At 43.6% G+C, this 19,456-nt stretch overlaps 1 protein-coding gene across 1 annotated transcript in view; it reads left to right on the top strand.

Moving 5' to 3' along the window:
* Nucleotides 1-958: 958 nt before the first annotated feature.
* Nucleotides 959-19,456, top strand: part of OGFRL1 (opioid growth factor receptor like 1) — a 104,207-nt gene continuing 85,709 nt past the window's right edge. Inside the window, exons 1-2 of the mRNA XM_069726619.1 lie at nucleotides 959-1,419; nucleotides 19,212-19,301. Coding sequence (XP_069582720.1) covers nucleotides 1,045-1,419; nucleotides 19,212-19,301 — 465 coding nt within the window. The 5' untranslated portion in view covers nucleotides 959-1,044. The remainder of the gene's footprint in view (nucleotides 1,420-19,211; nucleotides 19,302-19,456) is intronic.

Below are 19,456 nucleotides of genomic sequence, written 5' to 3'. Positions count from 1 at the left end.
TTAGCGAAATTAGGATTATTTAGTCTAGAAAAAAGACGACTGAGGGGCGATCTAATAACCATGTATAAGTATATAAGGGGACAATACAAATATCTCGCTGAGGATCTGTTTATACCAAGGAAGGTGACGGGCACAAGGGGGCATTCTTTGCGTCTGGAGGAGAGAAGGTTTTTCCACCAACATAGAAGAGGATTCTTTACTGTTAGGGCAGTGAGAATCTGGAATTGCTTGCCTGAGGAGGTGGTGATGGCGAACTCAGTCGAGGGGTTCAAGAGAGGCCTGGATGTCTTCCTGGAGCAGAACAATATTGTATCATACAATTATTAGGTTCTGTAGAAGGACGTAGATCTGGGGATTTATTATGATGGAATATAGGCTGAACTGGATGGACAAATGTCTTTTTTCGGCCTTACTATGTTACAGTACCATTCCTAGTGTCCTAAGTTGCCAGCATTGGAGATTGGTGACAGAGGCCAAAGCCTTATTTTTATAAAGTTTAGGCTTTATTTCCGCCACTTATATACGTAACTTGGTATCGCTGTGCTCGTACGGACCTGGAGAATCGCATGACCAGCTGATTATTGCTGCATAAATTATGAACACTGAAAAAACCCACAAACCCAACAAGTAATGGTGGAATTTGGGTTATTACCGCACTTGGAATCGTTTCCCTGGTTTTCAGGACATTATATGGTAAATGAATGGCGCCATCGGAAATTACAACTCACCTACCCCCCCCCCCCCCAAAAAAAAAAAAATGAGAAAACCAAGTGCTCCTCCAACAACGTCAACAGAAAACAAACTTCTGACCATTGAAAGAAGCGGAAGTAAAAACTAAAATGTAAAACTGAAAACAATGTACCCAGCAGGAAGGGGCTAAGCTCATGCCATGACCACATGCCCCCTCCGTGCCCATCGCTGAGCCCCCGTTCCTTCCCGCCATCCTCCACTCCACAGAGACCGCTCCTCACAACTGGGGTCCGTGCTACCCCTCGGGAAGAAGCAGCACCACGTGACTGTAGAAGTGCTGGGTCACATGACGTGATGACGTCGGGTGTGCCTCACGGGGAAGGGGAACTAGCCGCTACCCCGGCAATAAAGGAGGGGTCACCTGTCTCCTCCGCTGTCCGAGCGCAGCAGCAGAGAGAGCGGCGCTCCGAGCTCATCCTCCCGGGACATGCCAGCCTCCGCTGCTGGGCGCTGCTAGCACCCGCCGGGCCGATGGGCAATCTCCTGACTGGGGTCAGCTTCAGAGAGCCCACCACTGTAGAGGAGTGCGATTCCACCTGGGACACCGACTCCGGAGGAGAAGACGAGGGCGACGATGAAGAAGGAGCGGAGGAGAAGAAGCAGTGTGGCATGGAGGACGAGCCTGGCACTGATGTGATGGCAGGCGGCAGAGAGGACACCAGCAGCCAGGTACATGTGCCACTTCTGCCATTGTCAGCACGGGCAGCTCGTCGGGTCCTGGCTATGGCAAACACTGCCAACTTTATGGGACTACTATACCGAAACCGGGAACATGGGCACAGATGTGCAGAGTGGGCATGGCTGCTGTTCCACAACTCTCTAGCTGCTATTAATCAGCAGTATGGGCTCACTGGGTGCTATGTGGGCATGCTGATGTAGGTACAGTGGGATTGGCATGGCTGGGAATCCTTACTGTACTATGATGCCTACTGTACCCTAACAATCACTGCAGCAGTATTGGCTCTCATTGGGTGCTATGTTGGCATGCTTATATAGGTACAGCAGGGTTGGCATGGCTGGGAATCCTTACTGTACTATGATTATTGGGGTACAGTAGGCATCGCTGTGCAGCAGTATGGGCTCTCATTGGGTGCTATGTGGGCATGCTTATATAGGTACAGCGGGGTTGGCATGGCTGGGAATCCTTACTGTACTATGATGCCTACTGTACCCTAACAATCACTGTGCAGCAGTATGGGCTCTCACTGGGTGCTATGTGGGCATGCTGATCTACAGCGGGGTTGGCATGCCTGGGAATCCTTACTGTACTATGATGCCTGCTGTGCCCCAACAATCACTGTGCAGCAGTATGGGCTCTCATTGGGTGTATGTGGGCATGCTGATCTACAGCGGGGTTGGCATGCCTGGGAATCCTTACTGTACTATGATTGTTGGGGTACAGTAGGCATCGCTGTGCAGCAGTATGGGCTCTCACTGGGTGCTATGTGGGCATGCTGCTATAGGTACAGCGGAGTTGGCATGGCTTGGGAATCCTTACTGTACTATGATGCCTACTGTACCCTAACAATCACTGTGCAGCAGTATGGGCTCTCACTGGGTGCTATGTGGGCATGCTGCTATAGGTACAGTGGGGTTGGCATGGCTGGGAATCCTTACTGTACTATGATTATTGGGGTACAGTAGGCATCGCTGTGCAGCAGTATGGGCTCTCACTGGGTGCTATGTGGGCATGCTGATGTAGGTACAGTGGGATTGGCATGGCTGGGAATCCTTACTGTACTATGATGCCTACTGTACCCTAACAATCACTGCAGCAGTATTGGCTCTCATTGGGTGCTATGTGGGCATGCTTATATAGGTACAGCGGGGTTGGCATGGCTGGGAATCCTTACTGTACTATGATTATTGGGGTACAGTAGGCATCGCTGTGCAGCAGTATGGGCTCTCATTGGGTGCTATGTGGGCATGCTTATATAGGTACAGCGGGGTTGGCATGGCTGGGAATCCTTACTGTACTATGATGCCTACTGTACCCTAACAATCACTGTGCAGCAGTATGGGCTCTCACTGGGTGCTATGTGGGCATGCTGATCTACAGCGGGGTTGGCATGCCTGGGAATCCTTACTGTACTATGATTGTTGGGGTACAGTAGGCATCGCTGTGCAGCAGTATGGGCTCTCACTGGGTGCTATGTGGGCATGCTGCTATAGGTACAGCGGAGTTGGCATGGCTTGGGAATCCTTACTGTACTATGATGCCTACTGTACCCTAACAATCACTGTGCAGCAGTATGGGCTTTCACTGGGTGTATTTGGGCATGCTGATGTAGGTACAGTGGGGTTGGCATGGCTGGGAATCCTTACTGTACTATGATTATTGGGGTACAGTAGGCATCGCTGTGCAGCAGTATGGGCTCTCACTGGATGCTATGTGGGCATGCTGATTTAGGTACAGTGGGATTGGCATGGCTGGGAATCCTTACTGTACTATGATGCCTGCTGTGCCCCAACAATCACTGTGCAGCAGTATGGGCTCTCACTGGGTGCTATGTGGGCATGCTGCTATAGGTACAGTGGGGTTGGCATGGCTGGGAATCCTTACTGTACTATGATGCCTGCTGTACCCCCCCAACAGTCACTGTACAGCAGTATGGGCTCTCACTGGGTGTATGTGGGCATGCTGATATAGGTACAGCGGGGTTGGCATGGCTTACTGTACTGTGATGCCCTAACAATCGCTGTGTAGACACATGGGTAGTGTGGACATATCTGGGTAAGATACTGATGGAGCAATCCGTTCAGGACCACCTTATATTCGGAGTCTTGTATCTGCCATTATTTGCTTTGTATATAGAGGATGTGGTTTATTTGATCTCGTCTTCACATTCTGGAGGATTGTATCTAATAGCTATAGATAAGTGGTCCTCACTTCTTCCCCCTTCCTGCAAGTGTCTATCTGTGTCTTCTTACCTTAGCTACAGTGAGGGAGATTTCTCCATCCAATCTCTGAAAATAGCACAAAAGTGGATCAAATACAATAAAAGTGTCTGCATATGAGCTCTCCATGCCCTCCGCTCTCGTGTGCCAGAACTCTAGGGCATATTGCTTTCTGCTGCCAGGAATCATTACTAATGACAGGTGCCTGATACCACTTCCTGGCCAGTATCTGCTGATGCATCATCATGCCATACGTTCACCACCGAAACATAAGTGAGCCATAACGGAGACCTCTTTTATAAACTATACAGCAATTATACATTGTAGCCAGATATTGATGAATCACAATGCACAGAATACCCGAGATTCATAGGGAATAGCAGGACCAATTTATTGGTAACTATATTAGAAAGTTTTTATTGGCTATAACTCCCTAATCTCTATCATTTAATTTAGTAGTCACCCTCTGGCTATAGGATGACTTAATTTATAGTGATGAGTGAATATACTCGTTACTTGAGATTTCCCGAGCACGCTCGTGGGTCCTCAGAGCATTTTTTTTAGTGCTCGGAGATTTAGTTTTCATCGCCGCAGCTGAATGATTTACATCTGTTAGCCAGCTTGATTACATGTGGGGATTCCCTAGCAACCAGGCAACCCCCACATGTACTTATGCTGGCTAGTAGCTGTAAATCATTCAGCTGCAGCGATAAAAACGAAATCTCCTAGCACTAAAAAATACTCAGAGGACCACCGAGCATGCTCGGGAAGTCTCGAGTAATGAGTATATTCGCTCATCACTACTTAATTACCTTGTAAACTGGTCACACTGCATAGTAGCACGTGATGAATTATGAAGCGAGCACCAATTCTAATTGTGGGTTGTCCCAGCTCCTGTCTTCTGCTTTAGTTACTTAGCATGAAAATTAGCAGCTTTGCAGTTTAATCGCTTTTTTTTTTTTATATATCTGCTGTCAGTTTTTATGTTGCATAGTGTAAATATGGTTTCCCAGACCCTGGCAACCTGGTGGCTAAGTAATTACATTCCAGAACAGGAGTTAACTCTTAACATACTAGTCAGCTCTTTCCAGCCCATTGATTTCTATACAGCAGTTAGCTACTCATCTCACTCACCCTCCCTCTCAGCTCCTGGCAGTTCTTCTATCAATCCTGTATAATCACAATCCCCCAGCACCCAACATTGATAGTCTGTACTGCAGTTCTCTGAATCAAAGCTCTCACTTTCCTGAGTTGTGTGCTTGTTCAAAGTCTCTGTTATCTTGATATGTAAATATAAAGATAATAGTGTAGACTCTAAATAAGCGCTCACAGATTGTTAATATGTATTAGATGATTGAAACTGCTCAGCAGAACTGTCACTCAAAGAGGAGCACTCACCACACAGCAAGTAGAAAGTAAGGAATACCCCTTTTAGGAGCTCCCAATATTTGTTCTAGTGATTGGACACAACTAATTGTTAAGTTATGGCACATCATAGCTAAGCGAAGTTCAGAAATAAGTGCGATACGATTGATTATTTTGATATAAACTACCCTTTTTTAATACATTGTAACGTTAAAATCAAATCTAGGTAGCTGGTAACCACACTGCTATGATTCTATCTCCTTACTTAAAAAGTACCTATCACCAATATGGGTCTGCCTTTTTTATTTACCGTATTTGTTAATATTCTAAATATTATCCAGTATCAAAATCGTTTATTAATGTCCCCCAACGCTGTGAGACCCTCACGTGTAGATCAGGACCCCACAAGCCACCGCATCTTCTTTTAGTGAAAAATTGTGATTTGTGCTCTTTGCATTAGCCTGTTCGGTAACTGCTTAGTAGCGTACATGGCAGCGCTTATTTAGTACAAAGAGTGAGATCTCACTTTTATACATTGCTGGAGCAGCCGTGAAGGGTCTTGGGATCACACTTTGCTTGTATGGATCCCACAACTGTGTCACAGCTGTTACTCGCATGTGTGCCGCTGCTGTGCTACTCACTGCAGCACAGGAATCCTACAGGAATTTAACCCTGATGTGCCCTGCAGGGTTAGGGTTCCCCCAGCCAAACACCAGCCAGCAGGAGTTGTATCAGGCATCGCTGCCCTCCACAACTTGCCTGAGGTTAGGTTCCAATTGCTGTTAGCAGTGAATTCCGGTCAGTGTGTTTTATTGTTTATCCCTCCTGTTACTGACCCGGCTTGTCTTCTGATCCTGTCTGTTCTCTCTGCTCCTGAACATGTGCTGCCTAACCCGACCCCCAAACCATCTGACTACACTTCTGTTTCGCCTCTTCTGGACCTTTCACACTGGTTATGACCCATGGGTTTGCTGTTGCAGTTCTGTATACTGCCCTGGAATTGCACCTGGTGGCTATTCTGCTTCCGAAACCTATCCATCATAGGCTCCAGTGTAGATCAGGCAGCCACTTACAGTGGCTTGCGAAAGTACTTACCACGGTGGCATTTTTCGTGTTTTACTACCTCCCAACCTGTACTGTACACAAATCAGTACTTTGTAGAACCTCCTTTTGCAGCAACTGCAGCTTCAAGTCGATTTGGCAAAGTCTCTATGAGCTTTCCACATCTTGCCACTGGGATTTTTGCCCAATTTTCCAGTCAAAACTGCCCTAGCTACTTCAAGTTAGATGTTCCTCTGGTGAACAGCAATCTTCAAGTGTGACAGATTCTCAATTGTATTAATTTCTGTGCTTTGACTAGGCCAAAACATTTACACATATCCCCTTAAACCAGTTCAGAGTTGCTTTGGGTCATTGTCTTTTTTGAAGGTGAACCTACATCCCAGTCTCAAATCACTGACAGACTGAAATAGGTTTTGCTCAAGAATATCCCTGTATTTCACATCATCCATCTTCTCCCTGACTCGGACCATTGTCCCTGTTGCTGCTGCCGAAAAACCATCGCCTCAGTGAGACATTATAGTGGCAGCATCATGCTGTGGGGATGTGTTTATTGTGCTGTGTTGGTTTGGCGCCTGACATAGTGTTTGCCCTGATGGCGAAAAAGTTCAATTTTGATCTCCTCTGACCACAGCACCTTCCTCTATACATTTGGGTAGTCTCTCATGTCTATTGGCAAATTCAAAACGAGCCCTACACACAAAGTGTAAGTAAAGACTTTTCCATAAAGGCCACCTCCGTGGAGTGTATGGAGTATCTGTCCATAAGACCATAATAAGCCAGTCTCTGCTTGGGAACTCTGCAGCTCCTTCAGGTCTCTGTGCTGCCTCTCTGATTAAATAGCCCTCCTTACCTGGGCTGAGAGTTTTGGTGGCCGGCCCTCTCTTGGCAGGTTTGTTGTGGTATGATGTTCTTTCCATTTGATGATAATGGATTTGATGGTGCTCCAGGGGATCAGCAGAGATTGGGATATTGTTTTATAACCCAACCCTGACTTGTACTTATCAACAACTTTGTCCCTGACTTATTTGAGATCTCCTTGGTCTTCATGGTTTTGTTTGGCTAGTGGTGCCTCTTGCTTAATGGTGTTGCAGCCTCTGTGGCCTCTCGGAAAATGTAGTATATACTGAGAGACCATGTGACACTTAAATTTGACACAGGTGGACTTCCTTTCACTAAGCATGTGACTTGTAAGGCTATGTGCACACGTTCAGGATTTCTCGCAGAAAATTCTGAGGAAAAACCTGAAATTTTCTGCAAGAAATCTGCATGCATTTTTTATGCGTTTTTCTTTTTCCGGACATTTCCCAATGCATTTTGTAGTGGGAAATCCACAAAAAAACTGCAAAATTAATGAACATGCTGCGTTTTTTACCGAGATGCGTTTTTTTTCTGCAAAAAAAACGCATCATGTGCACAAAACATGCGAAATTCATTCGAAATGATGGGATGCTTATTGTATGCTGTTTTTTTGCGATTTTATCGGGAAAAAACGCAAAAAAATGCAAAAAAACAGCAACGTGTGCACACAGCCTAAAGGTAATTGCTTGCACCAGAAATTTTTGTGGTCTTCATCGCAGAAGGGATGAATACGTATGCACATACCAATTTCTAGTTATTTGATCACATGAATTTAATTTGTCTATATTTATCTCATTTCAATTCACCAACTTAGACAATTATTTAGTGCTGTTGTATCAAACCCAAATCGGATTACAAAAGTAGGTTGTCACGTAATAAAGTGATTAAAAAGCCAAGAGAGTTTATTATTATTATTATTATTATTTATTGTTATAGCGCCATTTATTCCATGGCGCTTTACATGTGAGGAGGGGTATACATAATAAAAACAAGTACAATAATCTTGAACAATACAAGTCATAACTGTTACAGGAGGAGAGAGGACCCTGCCCGCGAGGGCTCACAATCTACAAGGGATGGGTGAGGATACAGTAGGTAGGGTAGAGCTGGCCATGCAGCGGTTTGGTCGATCGGTGGTTACTACAGGTTGTAGGCTTGCCGGAAGAGGTGGGTCTTCAGGTTCTTTTTGAAGGTTTTGATGGCAGGTGAGAGTCTGATATGTTGTGGTAGAGGGTTCCAGAGTAGGGGGGAAGCACGGGAGAAATCTTGTATGCGATTGTGGGAAGAGGAGATAAGAGGGGAGTAGAGAAGGAGATCTTGTGAGGATCGGAGGTTGCGTGTAGGTAAGTGAATACTTTCGCAAGCCACTGTAAGTTATGGCCCTCCAGGATAATTCTGGCATTGGCACAATGGATCCACATCTATTAGCATTGCACTCGGAAGTTTGGGTCTGACTTCTGCTAGGGATTAAGGATGCTTATAAACGGGTTTTCTTGTATATATGTTGAAAAATCACCAATCTTGGGCTGCCCACTCTTATTAAATAATAATGGCAGCCCCAGATTGATAGTCTTTTGAGCTCACTTTAAAAAAAAATCTTTAAAGATTACCGTGCTTAACACCTGGATTAAAGCAGATCTGTCACCAGTTTCACAGTACCAACTGCATATATTATAAATTGATCTTTTAGACCTGATAGGGCTGCTGTATTAACTTTGAAAATTAAGTGTTTATTTTGTTTTTTTTAACAACTTTAGATTTGTAAAATAGACTAATTACCAGAAACTGCTAATGCAGACAGAATAAAAGACCTCATCAACATAGTCTTGCGTCCTGAGAATTCATGTAAAGGTACCTTCACACATAACGATATTGTTAACGATATCGTTGCTATTTGTGACGTAGCAACGATATCGTTAATGAAATAGTTATGTGTGACAGCGACCAACGATCAGGCCCCTGCTGGGAGATCGTTGGTCGCTGAATAAAGTCCAGAACTTTATTTCGTCGCTGGACTCCCTGAAGACATCGCTGGATCGGCGTGTGTGACACCGATCCAGCGATGTCTTCACTGGTAACCAGGGTAAACATCGGGTAACTAAGCGCAGGGCCGCGCTTAGTAACCCGATGTTTACCCTGGTTACCATGCTAAAAGTAAAAAAAAACAAACACTAGATACTTACCTACAGCTGTCTGTCCTCCAGCGCTGTGCTCTGCACTCCTCCTGTACTGTCTGTGAGCCGGAAAGCAGAGCGGTGACGTCACCGCTCTGCTTTCCGGCTCACAGACAGTACAGGAGGAGTGCAGAGAAGCAGAGCGCAGCGCTGGAGGACAGACGGCTGTAGGTAAGTATCTAGTGTGTTTTTTTTTTTTTTTTTTTTTTTTTTTTTTTTTTTTTTTTTACTTTTAGCATGGTAACCAGGGTAAACATCGGGTTACTAAGCGCGGCCCTGCGCTTAGTTACCCGATGTTTACCCTGGTTACCGGCATCGTTGGTCGCTGGAGAGCGGTCTGTGTGACAGCTCTCCAGCGACCAAACAGCGACGCTGCAGCGATCCGGATCGTTGTCGGTATCGCTGCAGCGTCGCTTAATGTGAAGGGGCCTTAACAATCTGCTTGATCCTATAGATTAGGTAAGGGAATATGTGAATCACTTACCCTATTAAACACAAAATTACTTGTACAGTGCAAAGGAATCCAAATCCCTTTGTCATATATTATGCTTAAAACCCAGGACTATGATTCCAAATTAATGTTTCATACAGTTTTCATTCTTTTTTTATGCCAACAATAAATGTTTAGACATGGGCATCATGGCAACATTTGGACACCAATACACAGTAAAGTTGCAGCATCACAGCAACCTTGTTATCAGAAGATGAGCTATTGTTTAAATAATCATGTTAAATGTGTATATGTGTGTGTATATGTGTGTATATATATATATATATATATATATATATATATATATATATATATATATATATATATATATATACACACAGACCAAAAGTTTGGACACACCTATGAAAATTGTAAATTCACACTGAAGGCATCAAAACTATGAATTAACACATGTGGAGTTATATACTTATTTCAGTTGTTTCACACTATTTTGTTATGTCTTATATTGTAGGTTCTTCAAAGTAGCCACTTTTTGCTTTGATTACTGCTTTGCACACTTTTGGCATTCTCTTGATGAGCTTCAAGAGGTACTCACCGGGAACAATCTTCCAACAATCTTGAAGGAGTTCCCAGAGATGCTTAGCGCTTGTTGGCCCTTTTGCCTTCACTCTCCGGTCCAGCTCACCCCAAACCATCTCGATTGGGTTCAGGTCTGGTGGTCATCTGGCGTAGCACCCTATCACTCTCCTTCTTGGTCAAATAGCCCTTACTCAGCCTGGAGGTGTGTTTGGGGTCATTGTCCTGTTGAAAAATAAATGATGGTCCAACTAAATGCAAACCGGATGGAATAGCATGCCGCTGCAAGATGCTGTGGTAGCCATGCTGGTTCAGTATGCCTTCAATTTTGATTAAATCCCCAACAGTGTCACCAGCAAAGCACCCCCACACCATCACACCTCCTCCTCCATGTTTCATGGTGGGAACCAGGCATGTAGAGTCCATCTGTTCACCTTTTCTGCGTCCCACAAAGACACGGTGGTTGGAAGCATAGATCTCAAATTTGGACTCATCAGACCAAAGCACAGATTTCCACTGGTCTAATGTCCATTCCTTGTGTTCGTTAGCCCAAACAAGTCTCTTCTGCTTGTTGCCTGTCTTTAGCAGTGGTTTCCTAGCAGCTACTTTACCATAAAGGCCTGCTGCAGAAAGTCTCCTCTTAACAGTTGTTGTAGAGATGTGTCTGCTGCTAGAACTCTGTGTGGCATTGACATGGTCTTTAATCTGAGCTGCTGTTAACCTGCGGTTTCTGAGGCTGGTGACTCGGATAAACTTATCCTCAGAAGCAGAGGTGACTCTTGGTCTTCCTTTCCTGGGGCAGTCCTCATGTGAGCCAGTTTCTTTGTAGCGCTTGATGGTGTTTGCCACTGCACTTGGGGACACTTTCAAAGTTTGCCCAATTTTTCGGACTGACTGTACTTCATTTCTTAAAGTAATGATGGACACTCGTTTTTCTTTACTTAGCTGCTTTTTTCTTGCCATAATACAAATTCTAACAGTCTATCCAGTAGGACTATCATCTTTGTATCCACCAGACTTCTGCACAACACAACTGATGGTCCCAACCCCATTTATAAGGCAAGAAATCCCACTTATTAAACCTGACAGGGCACACCTGTGAATTGAAAACCATTCCCAGGGACTACCACTTGAACTTCATCAAGAGCATGACAAGAGTTTGTAAAGCAGTCATCAAAGCAAAAGGTGGCTACTCTGAAGAACCTAGAATATGACATAATTTCAGTTGTTTCACAATTTTGTGTTAAGTATAGAATTCCACATGTGTTAATTCATAGTTTTGATGCCTTCAGTGTGAATGTACAATTTTCATAGTCATGAAAATACAGAAGAATCTTTAAATGAGATGTGTCCAAACTTTTGGTCTGTACTGTGTATGTATATGTATATGTGTGTGTGTGTGTATATATATATATTATATATATATATATATATTCACAATGTTTATTAACCCCTCTGTGACCTTAGACGTACTATCCCGTCGAGGTGCCCTGGGCTTATCTGACCCTGGACGGGATAGTACGTCATAGCCGATCGGCCGCGCTCACGCGGGGAGCGCGGCCGATCGCGGCCGGGTGTCAGCTGCTTATCGCAGCTGACATCCGGCACTATGTGCCAGGAGCGGTCACGGACCGCCCCCGGCACATTAACCCCTGGCACACCGCGATCAAAGATGATCGCGATGTGCCGGCGGTGCAGGGAAGCACCGCGCAGGGAGGGGGCTCCCTGCGGGCTTCCCTGAGCCCCCCGCAGCAACGCGATGTGATCGCGTTGCTGCGAGGGTCTCCTCACCTCCCTCCCTGCTCGAGCCCCGGATCCAAGATGGCCGCGGATCTGGGTCCTGCAGGGAGGGAGGTGGCTTCACAGAGCCTGCTTAGAGCAGGCACTGTGAAGGCTGCAGCGCTGCATGTCAGATCAGTGATCTGACAGAGTGCTGTGCAAACTGTCAGATCACTGATCTGTGATGTCCCCCCCTGGGACAAAGTAAAAAAGTAAAAAAAAAATTTTCCAAATGTGTAAAAAAAAAATAAAAAAAAATATTCCAAAATAATGAAGAAAAAAAAAAAATATTATTCCCATAAATACATTTCTTCATCTAAATAAAAAAAAAAAAACAATAAAAGTACACATATTTAGTATCGCCGCGTCCGTAACGACCCGACCTATAAAACTGTCCCACTAGTTAACCCCTTCAGTAAACACCGTAAGAAAAAAAAAAAAAAAAACGAGGCAAAAAACAACGCTTTATTATCATACCGCCGAACAAAAAGTGGAATAACACGCGATCAAAAGGACAGATATAAATAACCATGGTACCGCTGAAAGCGTCATATTGTCCCGCAAAAAAAGAGCCGCCATACAGCATCATCAGCAAAAAAATAAAAAAGTTATAGTCCTGAGAATAAAGCGATGCAAAAATAATTATTTTTTCTGTAAAATAGTTTTTATCGTATAAAAGCACCAAACCATAAAAAAATGATATAAATGAGGTATCGCTGTAATCGTACTGACCCGAAGAATAAAACTGATTTATCAATTTTTTTTTACGGTATAAACGCCTCCCCCAATAGAAATTCATGAATAGCTGGCTTTTGGTCATTCTTCCTCACAAAAATCGGAATAAAAAGCGATAAAAAAATGTCACGTGCCCAAAAATGTTTTCAATAAAAACGTCAACTCGTCCCGCAAAAAACAAGACCTCACATGACTCTGTGGACCAAAATATGGAAAAATTATAGCTCTCAAAATGTGGTATTGCAAAAAATATTTTTTGCAATAAAAAGGGTCTTTCAGTGTGTGACGGCTGCCAATCATAAAAATCCGCTAAAAAACTCGCTATAAAAGTAAATCAAACCCCCCTTCATCACCCCCTTAGTTAGGGAAAAATAAAAAAAAATGTATTTATTTCCATTTTCCCATTAGGGCTAGGGTTAGGGCTAGGGCTAGGGTTAGGGCTAGGGTTAGGGCTAGGGTTAGGGCTAGGGTTAGGGCTAGGGTTAGGGTTAGGGCTAGGGTTAGGGCTAGGGTTAGGGTTAGGGCTAGGGTTAGGGTTAGGGCTAGGGTTAGGGCTAGGGTTAGGGTTAGGGTTGGGGCTACAGTTAGGGTTGGGGCTAAAGTTAGGGTTAGGGTTTAGATTACATTTACAGTTGGGAATAGGGTTGGGATTAGGGTTAGGGGTGTGTCAGGGTTAGAGGTGTGGTTAGGGTTACCGTTGGAATTAGGGTTAGGGGTGTGTTTAGATTAGGGTTTCAGTTATAATTGGGGGGTTTCCACTGTTTCGGCACATCAGGGGCTCTCCAAACACGACATGGCGTCCGATCTCAATTCCAGCCAATTCTGCGTTGAAAAAGTAAAACAGTGCTCCTTCCCTTCCGAGCTCTCCTGTGTGCCCAAACAGGGGTTTACCCCAACATATGGGGTATCAGCGTACTCAGGACAAATTGGACAACAACTTTTGTGGACCAATTTCTCCTGTTACCCTTGGGAAAATACAAAACTGGGGGCTAAAAAATAATTTTTGTGGGAAAACAAAAAGATATTTTATTTTCACGGCTCTGCGTTATAAACTGTAGTGAAATACTTGGGGGTTCAAAGCTCTCACAACACATCAAGATGAGTTCCTTAGGGGGTCTACTTTCCAAAATGGTGTCACTTGTGGGGGGTTTCTACTGTTTAGGTACATTAGGGGCTCTGCAAACGCAATGTGACGCCTGCAGACCATTCCATCTAAGTCTGCATTCCAAATGGCGCTCCTTCCCTTCCGAACCCTCCCATGCGCCCAAACGGTGGTTCCCCCCCACATATGGGGTATCAGCGTACTCAGGACAAATTGGACAACAACTTTTGGGGTCCAATTTCTCCTGTTACCCTAGGGAAAATACAAAACTGGGGGCTAAAAAATAATTTTTGTGGGAAAAAAATTTTGTTTTATTTTTATGGCTCTGCATTATAAACTTCTGTGAAGCCCTTGGTGGGTCAAAGTGCTCACCACACATCCAGATAAGTTCCTTAGGGGGTCTACTTTCCAAAATGGTGTCACTTGTGGGGGGTTTCAATGTTTAGGCACATCAGTGGCTCTCCAAACGCAACATGGCGTCCCATCTCAATTCCTGTCAATTTTGCATTGAAAAGTCAAACTGCGCTCCTTCCCTTCCGAGCTCTCCCATGCGCCCAAACAGTGGTTTACTGCCACATATGAGGTATCAGCGTACTCAGGACAAATTGGACAACAACTTTTGAGGTCCAATTTCTTCTCTTACCCTTGGAAAAATAAAAAATTGGGGGCAAAAATATAATTTTTGTGAAAAAATATGATTTTTTATTTTTACGGTTCTGCATTATAAACTTCTGTGAAGCACTTGGTGGGTCAAAGTGCTCACCACACATCCAGATAAGTTCCTTAGGGGGTCTACTTTCCAAAATGGTGTCACTTGTGGGGGGTTTCAATGTTTAGGCACATCAGTGGCTCTCCAAACGCAACATGGCGTCCCATCTCAATTCCTGTCAATTTTGCATTGAAAAGTCAAATAGCGCTCCTTCCCTTCCGAGCTCTCCCATGCGCCCAAACAGTGGTTTACTGCCACATATGGGGTATCAGCGTACTCAGGACAAATTGGACAACAACTTTTTGGGTCCAATTTCTCCTGTTACCCTTGGTAAAATAAAACAAATTGGAGCTGAAGTAAATTTTTTGTGTAAAAAAGTTAAATGTTCATTTTTATTTAAACATTCCAAAAATTCCTATTAAACACCTGAAGGGTTAATAAACTTCTTGAATGTGGTTTTGAGCACCTTGAGGCGTGCAGTTTTTAGAATGGTGTCACACTTGGGAATTTTCTATCATATAGACCCCTCAAAATGACTTCAAATGAGACGTGGTCCCTAAAAAAAAAATGGTGTTGTAAAAATGAGAAATTGCTGGTCAACTTTTAACCCTTATAACTCCCTAACAAAAAAAAAATTGGTTCCAAAATTATGCTGATGTAAAGGAGACATGTGGGAAATGTTACTTATTAAGTATTTTGTGTGACATATCTCTGTGATTTAATTGCATAAAAATTCAAAGTTTGAAAATTGCGAAATTTTCAAAATTTTCGCCAAAATTCCGTTTTTTTTACAAATAAACGCAGGTACTATCAAAGAAATTTTACCACTATCATGAAGTACAATATGTCACGAGAAAACAGTGTCAGAATCACCAGGATCCGTTGAAGCGTTTCGGAGTTATAACCTCATAAAGGGACAGTGGTCAGAATTGTAAAAATTGGCCTGGTCATTAACGTGCAAACCACCCTTGGGGGTAAAGGGGTTAAAGATAAAATTAAAAACATTGAAATTCCACGGTGGCGACTAGGGCTTTTTTAGACTTGAACTTCCTGTTTTGGGAAATCTGCTTGTACATTACCAGCAATGAAAAGGCTCTGGCCCTATGTTTCTTTTGTTATTGAACCATCTAATGAGCATGTGCAAAGATAACAAGGTTGGTGTAGCTGGTGTGACATCTCCTATTGGGATTGGTGTAACCTGTGTTGTTAGCTGTGTACAGAATTGTTTCAGAGCTGTTATGTCTCACTGTAATCTTGACTCCGATGATAAAAGTCAGCTGAAACTCTTCCTGAAATAACATGAAGTATGAAGTCTAAAATCGCAAGATTTCTGATTTGGTTTTTTACTACTTCAAGACTCCCTGTAGAATTTAACCATCTGGCAGTCCACTCTTATCTTTGCACTGATGTTGTAAAAACGTTAATGCAGTCTAAGCAGCTTTCTCAAGATCATGAAGCTGTGGGAGATGGAGTTTCGCTGTCAAATACAGCCAAATTTCCCATAGAGAAGATAAGCATGAGTTATTACCATGTTTACCTTCTTGATCTCTGTATACATAGTGCTGAACTAGCTTCTGTGTATATAAATGAGGTAGCACTTACCCTACTTTCTCCTCCGAACCCAGTGAACATGTGATTACTAGTAGGCATGAGTGCATATGTTTGTCTCCCTTCTTATTCAGCAACCTATAGCGCTTACCGAAGAAGCTGCAGTGGGGAATCCAGATGCCTGGAGCGCTCTGAACACATGCATGGAGAGCCTGTATGTTGTGACTGTCACACAGCCACGACCCAAGATGCCTGGAGCGCTCTGATCATCAAGTGTTCAGAGCCGCAACTTCTTGGGTCGTGGCTGTGTGACAGTCACAACATACAGGCTCTCCATGCATGTGTTGTCAGTCACACATCCGCAACACATGCAGCTGATCAGCAGGAGTGCTCCAGGTATCCGGGTTCCTGCTGCGGCTTCTTCGGTAAGCGCTATAACTTGCTGAATAAAGAGGGAGATAATAATAATAATAATAATTTTTATTTATATAGCGCCAACATATTCCGCAGCACTTTACAAATTATAGAGGGGACTTGTACAGACAATAGACATTACAGCATAACAGAAATACAGTTCAAAACAGATACCAGGAGGAATGAGGGCCCTGCTCGCAAGCTTACAGACTATGAGGAAAAGGGGAGACACGAGAGGTGGATGGTAACAATTGCTTTAGTTATTCGGACCGGCCATAGTGTAAGGCTCAGGTGTTCATGTAAAGCTGCATGAACCAGTTAACTGCCTAAGTATGTAGCAGTACAGACACAGAGGGCTATTAACTGCATAAAGTGAATGAGAACATGATGCGAGGAACCTGATTTTTTTTTTTTTTTTTTTTTTTTTTTTTTTTTTTATAAATAGGCCACACAGGGATCGTTAGGTTAATGCATTGAGGCGGTAGGCCAGTCTGAACAAATGAGTTTTTAGGGTACACTTAAAACTGTGGGGATTGGGGATTAATCGTATTAACCTAGGTAGTGCATTCCAAAGAATCGGCGCAGCACGTGTAAAGTCTTGGAGACGGGAGTGGGAGGTTCTGATTATTGAGGATGCTAACCTGAGGTCATTAGCGGAGCGGAGGGCACGGGTAGGGTGGTAGACTGATACCAGGGAGGAGATGTAGGGTGGTGCTGAGCCATGGAGTGCTTTGTGGATGAGGGTAATAGTTTTGTACTGGATTCTGGAGTGGATGGGTAGCCAGTGTAATGACTGGCACAGGGTAGAGGCATCGGTGTAACGGTTGGTGAGGAATATGATCCTGGCAGCAGCATTCAGGACAGATTGGAGCGGGGAAAGTTTGGTAAGAGGGAGGCCGATTAGTAGAGAGTTACAATAGTCCAGACGAGAATGAATAAGTGAAACAGTAAGAGTTTTTGCAGAGTCGAAAGTAAGAAAAGGGCGAATTCTAGAAATGTTTTTGAGATGCAGGTAAGAAGAGCGAGCCAGTGATCGGATGTGGGGGGTGAATGAAAGGTCAGAATCAAGGATGACCCCAAGGCAGCGGGCATGTTGCTTTGGAGTAATGGTGGAACCGCACACTGAGATGGCAATGTCAGGCAAAGGTAGGTTAGTAGAGGGAGAGAACACGAGGAGTTCAGTTTTTGACAGGTTAAGTTTCAGATAGAGGGAGGACATGATGTTAGAGACAGCGGTAAGACAATCACTGGCGTTTTCTAAAAAGGTCGGTGTGATATCAGGAGAAGAAGTGTATAATTGGGTGTCGTCAGCATAGAGATGGTACTGGAAACCAAATCTACTGATTGTTTGTCCAATAGGGGCAGTATACAACGAGAAGAGGAGGGGGCCTAGGACTGATCCTTGAGGAACCCCAACAGTAAGGGGAAGGTGGGAGGAGGAACCAGCAAAACATACAGTGAAGGATCGGTCAGAGAGATAGGAGGAGAACCAGGAGAGAACGGTGTCCTTGAGGCCGATGGAGCGGAGCATAGTGAGGAGGAGCTGATGATCCACAGTATCGAATGCTGCGGAGAGATCCAAGAGAATTATCATGGAGTACTATGCGCTCATCATTAATTACTAGGTGTGGTAGTGAGAGAAGAGGAGCTGCTGGGTCCTAGGAAACAGACAGCTCTGCTATGCAGTCAGGAGGCTGATATTTTTCTGTAGCTAATCTGTCCCCACCCCTAGTACAAGGGAAATTGGTGAATTAAGAATACATTGAAGTGTTTAAGTGACACCCCCCCCCCTCCAAAGGTATTTTAAGATACTCTTAGCAGTGTATAAAATAAGAGAGGGTAAAAAAAATACCTAAAATAAAAAGTGAAAATTATACACATCCACTATATCTCTTTAGATTTTCCCCTCATGTCGGCACAAAGGTAAAATTAAGCCCGGTGTGTTGCAAAAAAGAGGTAAAATTAATTTGCATATCTGAATGAGAGAATTTTTTTAAGGTGCATGTACAAAAAAAGTTGACAATGTTCGAGGGGTAGTGGCCTGGTCATGAACTGGTTAATAAAGAAAAGGTGGGGGGATCACAATCTATTTTAATTTAAATTTTTTACAGAAATACATATCACAGTAAACTGATTTAAATCCGGTGGAAAGGGTTGCCAGGTCTTTGCGTTCAAATCTGCAGTTGTGTAAGTTTGTGGTTTGTATACTTCGAGCCACATTCCAACTAGACATGTTGAGCGAAGCTGTGCTTGTCTAGTCTGCATGAGGCCACATGTATGCAAATTGCACAGTTGTGCTCACCGCTCTTGGCACCAGAGAATCCTTGCTGTGCACAAAGTCCGCCGTCACATAAGGGACTTGGATCATCAATATCCTAAACCTAGACAAGCCTTTTAATATTTATCTGTGGGACTAGAGATTCTTGGTGATCCCAATTATTTTTGTTTCTGTCCTTCACCTTTTATACCGCTGTCACCAGACAAAACTGAGGACATTTTTTTTTTGTTTGTTTTTTTTCACATACCACACAGACCATGAAGAGTTGATTTCTTGTTTTTGCTATACCTCTCAGTGTATTATGGCTGTTACCACATATAAAGTGGATGAAAATTATGAAATTATTATCATCTTTTCAGTTAGCCATTAAAAGGTATCAACCACTGAGGACTCTCAGTTCTAAATATTTTTCTATCTACTGGCTAACACGGTACCAAGATATATATCTTTCCTGTATCAATAATTTCATGTAAATTTCACAAGAAAACCTACAATGTGCCTGTGTTTTACAGCATGACTGCAGCACAGCCGAACTGAACATCAAGCCAAAGAGAAGCTTTTATGCAGCAAGAGATTTGTACAAGTATCGCCACCAATATCCAGTAAGACATTTCTTGACATACTTGCATACGTCTAAAAGTAATGTACCTTTTTATGTGTCAAACATACCTGGATGGAGCAGTTTCCTCCTTACATGACATATAATCTGCAGTTATCGTAGCTGTAATAAAACTGAATGTAGCAAGCCAAATGGAAT

Source organism: Ranitomeya imitator, chromosome 5 (genome assembly GCF_032444005.1).
Source record: "Ranitomeya imitator isolate aRanImi1 chromosome 5, aRanImi1.pri, whole genome shotgun sequence".
In the NCBI taxonomy this organism is placed as follows: domain Eukaryota; kingdom Metazoa; phylum Chordata; class Amphibia; order Anura; family Dendrobatidae; genus Ranitomeya; species Ranitomeya imitator.
Note: the sequence above shows the minus strand (reverse complement) of the source record. Positions and strands in the feature narration are given on the sequence as shown.